Genomic DNA, 10,957 nt, shown 5'->3' on the forward strand with positions numbered 1-10,957 from the left:
AAAAGCTGATTCAACCAAAAAATAAATGTACCTATGCGTACCTTACCTACTAATAACCATAACATTTGCAACCAGCTAACAAAGATTTTGGTAGCTTATTATCAGGAAATTGGACAGATCTCGGGTTTCCTTTAATATAATGAAATCGGGACATTTCTAAAACAACTTGCAATCGTCTACAGCAAGATCAAGACCGCAGGTCAGAGTGATGGGATAAAATGAACGGCCTTTATGAATGAATGAATGGAGGCTGAATGTGGGTCAAATCAAGTCTAACCCACGCACACCCATATAGTCCATATATAGAATTACCCAAAATAAGTACAAATTTAGTCAGTTAATTCATCCCTTCTCAGGTTCTTCTCCGGATCTGAACGAAGCTATTTTCATAAATAATTTTGGTGCAAAGATAGATGCATTTTAGACCTAGGTTCATATTTTTATATCGAGCGTAAGTTATTTAATCAGGGTTCGAATTGAAAAAGCTACTAGAGACAGGCCCCAATTGCAAGTTCATATTTTATGTATTAATGATCTGAAAAAGAGCTACGAGTTTTCAAAAACTCAGCTGGCGGAACCCACTGCACCTTAAGGACTACATCAGATCATGGGCTAGTAGGGTCGACTACAAAGAGATGTATCCACTTTTTCACCTTATTACAAGGCAGTAAGGTGAAAAAGTGGATACATCTCTTTGTAGTCGACTGTACGAGTAGGTTCAGTATATCTAAAAAAACAGCTACCTAATACTAACCAAAGCAACAAATAAAAAACAAAAAGCTTGTTACGAATAAATTACAAATCTAATTACATTTTAACAAATCGTGTTATAACACTGATTTAAACTTTCACGATTTTTACACATTATTAAATTGTACGCGATTAAGTCCCGTTGTACAATTTAATTAAATCGTGTTATTATCGTGTATCCATCGTTTGTGTCAATAATTCTTCACACATAATTTTGCCTCGTTTGCTTTATTTTCCACAACGTACTCGTAAAAGTTGTCTGTAAATAGTGGGACATTTCAAACGGACTTGGGAGCGAGAAGTCAAGAAAACACAAACATTGATGTAAACATTTGGGTCGCCATGTTTTCGTCAAGTGATAGCACGCATAGACACGGAAAATAACTTGGATTTTCACGCCCACTAATCCTTGCGGCGGTCGAGAGAGGTCAAGGCCATCCATCCATCATTTTATACAAAAATCATAGAATATATTACGTGTACTATTAGAATTATTTAGAACAAATTAAATTATTAGCAGAGGACGCTGGTTCGATTCCAGCCTGGGGTACTGGAGGCCTTGGGTCACTTTTTTTTTCTTCGTATATGACATTTATTTAAGTTTGTAGTACCCAAACTCGTCAAGAGATGGCGCCACCTCCGAGATAGAACGCGCTAACGATGTGTCGACGTAGAATCATGACCTCCGAGATGCAAATTACCGATCGATGTCAAACGCTAGGAGCGGAATAGTGCTTGGTTGGCTGCATTCAAGTTATTGAACACCTTCCAACATTAATCCTGCGAACTATTGTAATTACAGTGCGGTGTCTCTGTCGAAACGCCTACTGAGGTTACATTAGCTTCGATACGTATCAATTTAATTGTAATAACGTTGGTATTGCAATAAATAAGCCGACTGAGATAACTACGTTGTTTTCGTCTGCGGAGAGTAACCCTTACTACAAGTTTATATTTTACGTGTATTTAAATATTTGTTAATTTGGTATAATGCTTTTAGCTTTTAAACTTGTATTATGTAATATGAAATGGTTTTCGAAAACAGCGCTACAGGTTTCAAATCGATGTACCGACTACATGTATCAGGCAAATGCAATAAAGACGAAAAAATACTTAGGTTTCATTTGCAGGAAAAATATTTTCCAAAGATTTCCAGCCAACAAAATAAAAACGTCTGCAATTTTTATTAACAAGAGAACTTTTTAAGTAGGTACTGTAAAAACATGTTTAATAATAAAATAAAATACTAAGCGACCAGAATAATGCAAAACACTTACATGTCATTACGGGCCTTCTTTAAATACCTTAACAAATATTTAAGGAGCTAATAGGTATTTTTATACAAGGGGGCAAAGTTGTTGTTGTTGTTAACCTTTCGCTAATACTTACCCGAACCCGATAAGTACCCGATACCCGAGCAAGCGAAATATTCCTAAATCGATTTCAAAAGTGTTTTTTTTTTTATATATTTATCATTCTAAGGCCCACTTGCACCATTCCATTAACCCGAGGTTAACCGGTTAAACCTGGAGTTATCATGGATGCCAGTACAATTTGACAGTAGGTTAACGGTTTTACCGCTTAACCCCGGGTTATTGGGATGGTGAAAGTGGGCCTTAATCATCACTTAAAAGGTTGTTTATTAGTGCATACAATACATACCTATAATAGAAACAAAACATAATTAAATAACTAACCTACAAAACTTAAAAGCTAAATCTAAAAATAAATAAAACTAATCTTAAAATAAATCATTACAATCTATCCCCCTGCGGAATGGTGCCGTAGATGCTGGCAGCATTTCCTCGTTGTATCGCAATACTTATTCTTTGTGCGAGGAAGTTGCCAGGTTCACTTAATAGTAAATTTTATCAGCCAATATGAGGAAATAATTCAGAATTCGCATCAAATTACTTTGCCACTCGTGTGGATAAAAAGCAAACTTTTCATCAGTTTTTGATGAGTAAAGAGAGCTTTTGAGTGGTGTGGTGAGTTTTTTGTTGTTTTATCTTTTATATATTTAACGTTTCCTTCTCATTCCAGCAGCTTTGTCTTAATTCATCAAATTATACCCTTCTCGCTTCGTGTGGTTTTGATTAATTTCTAGAGTGGCGTTGTTTGCTCAACTTCTGAGACTGAATCTCATAAAGGGTAGGATCTTGATTAATAAGACACAAATTTGTTATATTGTGAGGTTGCACGAGCCGACCGGATTAGATGTCACATGGTTTTTGTGTTTAAACATAAGGACAGTAGGTTAAACTTACTAATAATCTTATTTTCCTTTATTAAAAAGGTGACATTTGCTTAGATGTCAATGAACTGCCTAAGTATAATTTATTTTTATTCGGAAAGAGAAGAGTCGTGGAATGTATTGAGCCCCATACATTCCACGGCTCTTCTCTTTCCGCACATACTCTAATTTGTTTTTGTCAAGCAAGTAAGTACTTTGTGGGCTAGGCTTTTGATACTAAATTGACAAAATAAAAGTTCATATGGTCACTTTCAATAATGCGAATAGATTACATTCATAGTTTCCTTGCACTTTTGTAGCTCGCTGTACATTGTACACTTCATTTCCAGTTAGTTCGATATCGCGGAGTTTCGCTATTAGGTATTTTAATTATTATTTGACAATACTATATGATTATTTTAATCACTTCAGTGACTATCTACAATGGTGAAATACCTATCGAATAATATGTCAATCATTTTAAAAACAGAGTTCTGAAGATCAATAGATAAGAACCACCTATTAAAACGAATCAATAACTCTTAGCACGCACAAACAAAAAAATCTCTAATATGATACCTGTTCCCATATAACACTTTAAACTCTCGCGTTTTGTACACATATCTAATTACACAAACGGGTCTACCGCGATATAGTTTCATTGACCACAGCTGGTATACAACTCAGCTGAAACGTCGGAATTTAAGGTAAAAACAATGAAACTATTTATGTCGCGGTAGATTCGTTTTTGTAATTAAATATTATACCTGTTGTGTATTGTTTGTCTGTAGGGTCCACCAGCTGCCGACAATGGGCTTCGACAACCTCAACTCGCTGGAGACGCTCAACCTGCAGAACAACAAGCTGCAGCACATCCCCGAGGAGATCATGGAGCCAATCCTGGACACGCTGCGAGTCGTTGACATTATGGGTAAAAACCATCATCATTATCATTGGCCTTAAAGTCTATTACAGACTATTGAAACAGTGTCAGGTAGGGCGACGTTTTTCGTGGCTATGTAAGCCAATACGGGAGCGGCAAACACGACCACAGGCCTGGCAGGTGTAATGTACCCGTGGCGAACAGGTGTTGCTCTGATGGCGCTTGGCTCGCTTACTTGCGAGTGTCTTAAACCAAGCGTCGTCGTGAATTTTACGCCCGTCGAACACCAGTTTGCGCCACTTGTCTCATATATTATCATTACTCCCTTATATTTTCACTCTATATTACATTTTTGAGTTAAAATTGATATCAAATTAGTTGAGACCTAAAGAATTGCCAAGTGAGTGTCGGGTCACGCATAATAAAGGGTTTCGTACCTTCATATGATATAAAAATCTATACCAGCAATAAGGAGTAAAATAATAAATAAACTTAAAGTGTGCCTGTTTACTTTCAATATTTACTCACGAATGAACTTTGTATTTCGAAGAGTTAATTCAGGCTAAGTGCTGTCCTTGGTCACGCTGTGCGATAACGTAGTTAAATTTAATTTACATATCATAACTCGGATCGCAACGAAACTTTGCATGCTTTTTGGTAGGTAATATCATGGTTAACACGTTAAGTGTTTGAGGAAAATTAATGACCGTAATTTTTTAATTATGAGCTTGGAGCACGCGCCTTATTGGTACCAACCTTATGAGGTAAAGTTCTATGTGGTGGTTGAGGTTCTATGGAACTTGCTAACTATGTAAACACAAAAGTCACTAGTAAATTGACATTCCGAGACATTTTTAATATGGCGGTTTGTTTACAATTACATAGTTAGCAAGTTCCATAGAATGACACTTTACAGAGCAATCCGGCCTATAAATATGGAATTTCCTAGATTCAACGGGCATTAGTAAGTAATGAACTTTAAAGGACCGATATAATAGATCAATGCTTGGATAATAATAATAACGAACTGAGAGTACCAACTCCAAAACATATAGGGAACATTGGAGATGTAGTTTTCTTTTGTTTTAGACAACCCGCTGATCTGTGACTGCGAGCTGGCCTGGTACGAGGCGTGGCTGGCAGGACTGCGCGACCGCGACGACGAGATGATGCAGAAGAAACGCACCGTCTGCACTATGGTCACCGAGCACCGCGAGTACAGCGTCGCCAAGATGCCACTCGAAAAAATGAATTGCAAGAGGAAACCTGCCTACGACCGCCCCAACAGCGCACTCCGCTGTGGCGTCTCCGTCACTCACGTCCTCCTTGCAACCGTCACCAGGTGGCTCTACTAAACGTAAATATACACGCTTAAGTTAACCCTTTTAAGTTTCAGCCAAGGCTGCCTTCAAGCTAGCTGTGGCCGGATAGCTCGAAGTCCCCCTTCGCTTTATACTCGGTTCGATATTTAGTAACGTGATGAATTTGTGCGAAAACTCGATACATATCAATTTGGGCTGATAAATTAGTATTTTGGAGCGGTAGCTTGTGATAGTAAAGGTTTTAAAGAGTTAAAAGTAAGTGTGATACTGTGAGTATTTTTACATTTTAGAAGACCTCTTACGGCATGCCTTACTAATGAGTAATGTAACAACCAAAGCGTAGTAGTATATTATCGACTACAGTTCGGCATTTTATTAGTATCACTGGAGATGTGCTTCATTCTAAAAGAGATGCGTTGACGCATCACATAATTATTTGTACGGACTTTGCATGAACCGTTTTATGTGATTACAACATAAAAAGCTATACAACTTAGGCACAAATATGATTTGAAACTTTACACAACCTTAATATTTTAAATGAGAACTTCTAATATTTTTTATAGTTTATCCATACAATTTAAAACGTAACCTTATAAATACTTACTAGGAAAGCTTTTGCGCATTTACGATGTTGACTATAAAATAATATTACTGTATTCTACTCTTATATCGTGCGAGATGAGTGGGGCTCGTATATTTTAGTTTGCCATCTAAACTATTACCTTTTCTTAATTATTACACTTTCTGTGATTCTGGATTTATTTCTTCCAATTATCTACCTCTATTTTTCTATTTAGTAAGAGATTAAAAAGGATTTAATTTAGATAATATTATTTTCTATAGATCCATTAGTTAAAGTTACATTTAACTTTACAAATAGAGCCCCTAAATCAGTGGTTCCTAACCGTAAAAGTGGTAATTATCCCCGTGGGGGTAAAACTGGTATTTTACGGGGTTTAATAAGCGAATCTAATTTAACAATACAACAAACGTACACGTGACCGGACTGAAAAGGTTAGGAACCACTACCCTAAATGTTCTAATTGACATAGAGATAGGAGTAGTGAAATAAGTGTTAGGTAATTTTTTTCTAAGTAAACTAATTATACGCTGTTAATATGTTACATTATAACTTTGATTGTTGGCCGGAGTTTCGTTTAGCAATATTTCAATAATTATTATATCATGTTTAAAATATTTAATGAGTCTCAAAATTAAGGTATACCCAGGAGGGGTCATAATTATAATTTAAAAAGAATGCGGTTATTTAGTAAACTAAATCATAGTTTATACTTGTATTATTTCAGTTAGTCACTATCTTCTATTTTGTAGCGTTAAATCAAATATAGCTTAGGTATATTTGCTGTAAAAGTTTTATCGACATTAGGTAGCGAGTTGTAATAAATGTGACTTTAAGCGTTGCCTGCATTCATTTAATAAAACTGAATGTTTATTTGATATTAGTGTCTAGAAAATATTATAATTTATACAAACAAAAACCCATGGATATTATGAAAAAACAATTGAATCGGATCTAATCAACTCTGAGAAGTTAGCTCATGATTCTCATAAATATAATAGGGTACTGGCCTAAGTTTAAAGGCAAAATTAAAGTAAATTGGATTTAAACGTGAATTTCTATAATAACGACTTTTTGGAATTTCACCTTCGAGCTTCATATAAAAATAATCTTCTAAAATTTAGTGGAAATATATTTTCGCCAATTTTTGTATAAAAAATATTATCAGTAATAAATTTATCAACAAGGGTAATCTTGAAAACTAAAAACATATCCATTAGTGGTCTGAATTATAAATAAGTAAAATTAAATATAATAACTAAAATAAAAACATAATAAGAAAATATACATGAGAGAGTATAACGTAGATACGACCAATATTTACTCAACCACGAGATCAGTTTCCCTCATCTGAGTAAGTGAAGCACTACATTTGTCATTTTATGTGGCAAGCATCCGTGACTCGGAAAATAACGGAAATTTTTCAAGCGATACAAGAAGTGTTGTATCTTTACACGAGACAAGTCACGATCCAATATAGGCAAGTGGTCAGCTGGATAGCTGAAAATCAAATAAGTAATTATATTTACATTAGTGTATGCTACAAAAGAAAATGTTTCATGAATGCATGACGCGAGATTGAATAGGCACAGTCCTTTTCACATTGCATTCATTATTATATTTTCTACACTGAGTATGATATTGAGGGCAATGTTAGGATACCTATAGTATTTAAGGAAATGATTACAAATGTAAACAGAGAATAGTAGAAATCACTACGTTGTTTCCTCAAAATTACAATATTTTTTTTATTTAATTCGCATTTGAGTATATACTATGTTATTTGTTAATATACGTAAATTCCTTGTTAACACAATTTATTTCAGTTTATGTTCCTAGCTGATTTTTTTTTTACTTTTTAGATTTTCTCGATAATAAGTTAATTGGAGTTATTACAATAATTAAATCAATCGAGCATGATGTTGGCACCAAATTCAGTTGACTGCACGTATTTGATAATAAAATTAAGGTATTCTAATTAATGTGATGTAGTGGTTTGTAAGCACAAATAGTATATACTCTATACACTTTACAATATTGCACCTTTATGTCACGATTATATACTTATTAAATATTAATATTAATCAGAGTCGAAAAACCTGATAAATTAAGAAACACATACAATTTCATACACTTATTCTAAAATGTCATTCAATAGAAATTGCTAACTATGTAAACAAACCGCCATACTAAAATTGACACTGAATGTCAAATTACTAGTAAGTTTTGTTTACATAGTTCGCAAGTTCTATTGAATGACATTTTATGTACCTACATGTTTTTAGATTATATTAAATGTATAACCATTTTCTCATAATATTGACATCTCTCGATGATATTTAGTGTGGTGTTTTATTCAAGTTATTATGTAACTAAATCATATATTATGTATCTTCGTGTCTTACTAATCTGTAGATGATCTGAGGCAAGTTATTATACCTACTTACTATAACAGCACTACGTATTTAGCTGTTTAAATATATTTACAGATTTCAATATCGTACAATGTTTACAATATTTATCTACGTATCTACTTCATATTGATAATATATATAATGAATGAGACCCAATAGCCATTGACGTGTAGGCGCTTCAAATATGAAATACCTGCCAATGGAAAAATAGTATGTAGTTTGTGTTACAAGGGATCAAAATGATATATTTCCGTCAAGGGCGTACATTGAATCCTGAATGAAGCATTGGATTCTATTGTAGAATCCTGAGCGAAATGAGGGATTCAAGTGTTAACGCCCAAGACGAAATAATTGAAGGGATGTTTACAAAAACAACATAACTGACTACACTGGTTGACACCTGAAACGATTAACAATCTTCTTTCTTAAAAAAGTGTCAACCGCTCTAAGCAGTTATGTTGTTTTTGTAAACATCCCTTAAATTTTGATACCGTGTGACACATACTGCTTTTCACGTCAACTATGCGGAAAATAAAAAAACCTGACTTAAACACATTATTTAAGCTAAAAAAATAATGTGCAAAAAAATGTAAAAATAGTGTGCTAGAACAGAAAAGTGTTACTTTGATCCCTCCTAGCAGGGAGGTAAAGTGCCACTTTGATCCCTCCTAGCAGGAAAGAAAAAGCTCTTTTCTGAATAGGAGGTGTGAAAAAATGCTTTTTCTACTCGTCGGTGGAAATTGGGATCGATAGTGAACAAAAGAACCAGCACAAACATATCGGGACTGTGGCGCAAAACAAATGTAGCGCCAGCAGTCTATGATCGTACATATCATTTAGAATAAGCCACTTAGCGAATGTATATCACTGTTGTATGTTGTTGGTACCTATAACGTATATTTACTGTTAATCATTCATTGTTGGACGGAAAGCTTAACGTAATTAGTCATTTTTGAAATATGATTGTAACCTAGTAAGTAAGATTGGTCTTGATCTGTGCATTAAGTAATACAGTTGGTAATACATTATAAAGGGCCAAGAGTGGATTGTGTCACTGATGAATTTACTAAGTAACATGCAAGAACACCTGAACCTGAAGAGAACCTGAGAATGTAACAGTCTTTAAATTCTTTTGGTATGATTCAAATGTAAAAAATATCTACGTTGCATGAAAAATGAAAATTCATGACTTATGCGCTTCAGCGCGCTATACCCGTTAAAAAATAAGGAGTAAAAATATACAATACAACACGGAAATATTTAAAAACTTTGGAAATATTCTTACTACATTTTGAAAAATTTAACAACAATTAAAGGTTTACATTTTCAAGATAATAATTCCGGAAATTTCGACGTTACAAGCGTTAGCGTCGAGCGAAATTGCGAGCGTTTGTTTGTAGCCACCGGCTACATTAATTGAAGCGGGATATGATTGGCTCATTGGTTCGTTCATGTTGGTAAAACAAAGGTAATTCTGTAGTAACCTCAACCTGAACTACCCTGCTTGAACTGACCTGTTATTTTCATTTATTGTATGGCATTACAGTTACTGGATTAAAATTAAATATTACTAGAGATTAAGGTTTGCCCTCTTCAGATATTCAATGGCCCTTTCACTGAGGTTCGCCTGTAGTATTCAGTCAAAATCTCTGCATCAATACAATACATACTCTATAACTCAAGAGTCTGCAAATTAAGGTCGTTTGCTTAAATGTCAATGACAGCCAATTCAAATTCTTGATATTAACGTTGAGATTCTACTCGTCTGGTGGTTCATAAAATTTAATCTATATCTTTGTACTAAATGGTTGTATCTATAGATGTTTCATGTTTCCAGCAATAAAACGATTTGGCGTTAATCTCAATATTGTATCGGAAATATTTTAAGTCGTATTTTGAATGTAATTTTCTTAAAAGATATCTGTGTTAAGACCAAGTTTATAGTCACATTTATTATTGTGTTGACTCGTAAAGTAAGTAATGTAATTCTAATATTGATATTTTACTCATAAGGGTGTATTTATTTTATTCGGTTAAATAAAAAATAAATCAGTTATCTGCGTTTTATTTTAAAGTATATATCAAACTGCTATTTTAAATACACTTAGGCTTCACACAAAACTGGTACTAATAGCAAAATTTATAACCAGACATAATACATGGGGATGCCTCCATCCCTAAGGGGATGGAACGGAATTTAAAATATAGGGGAGGGTACTTCGTTTTACGACTTCTACGCAGAATTTTTTTCGGAAAGAGGTAAGCTTGTTATTATGTATGTATGTTTAAATTCGTTAGTGTACAAAACACAAAAAACAAATACTGGTATGGCACAGGATAGTCAGTACAAAGGCGACCTTATAATACTCGTACACTTGCATAGTGAGTGAATGATTGAGTCATTTAATATTTTTTTTAAATACAATTTTATATCTGGGGGCACGGTAGTGCCCCCGCCAAGACGAGCAAAGCGAAGCGCAAGGGCACTACTACCTTTTCTCGAAGCGCTTCGTCGTTTTTTTGAACCCTCATAACTTGGGTTTGGATTATACCAGATAAACAAAATTCTCGGGATATGATGTCAATAGTGGACTTATTAAACGTAAAAAATTTCAATTGCATAGCTCTTATACTTAAGATTTTATTCATAACTAAAAAACCCCGATTTCGTCACTGACTCACTCACTCACTGTTGATCATCAAAACCTCTAGGGTACTTCCTGAAGTCCTAGGAAGCTGAAATTTGGTATGTAAGATAATATTAGTACACAA

The 10,957-nt window shown here is 34.3% G+C and overlaps 1 protein-coding gene across 2 annotated transcripts in view; it reads left to right on the top strand.

The window, feature by feature from the left end:
- The window catches only part of LOC134648673 (leucine-rich repeats and immunoglobulin-like domains protein 2), a 145,650-nt gene extending 139,666 nt beyond the window's left edge, over positions 1 to 5,984 (top strand). For both annotated transcript variants that reach the window (XM_063503169.1, XM_063503168.1), the window contains 2 exons: positions 3,775 to 3,914; positions 4,956 to 5,984. In XM_063503169.1, the coding sequence (XP_063359239.1) occupies positions 3,775 to 3,914; positions 4,956 to 5,221 (406 nt within the window). In that variant the 3' untranslated portion in view covers positions 5,222 to 5,984. The remainder of the gene's footprint in view (positions 1 to 3,774; positions 3,915 to 4,955) is intronic.
- Positions 5,985 to 10,957: the final 4,973 nt, after the last annotated feature.

This window comes from Cydia amplana, chromosome 6 (assembly GCF_948474715.1).
Source record: "Cydia amplana chromosome 6, ilCydAmpl1.1, whole genome shotgun sequence".
In the NCBI taxonomy this organism is placed as follows: domain Eukaryota; kingdom Metazoa; phylum Arthropoda; class Insecta; order Lepidoptera; family Tortricidae; genus Cydia; species Cydia amplana.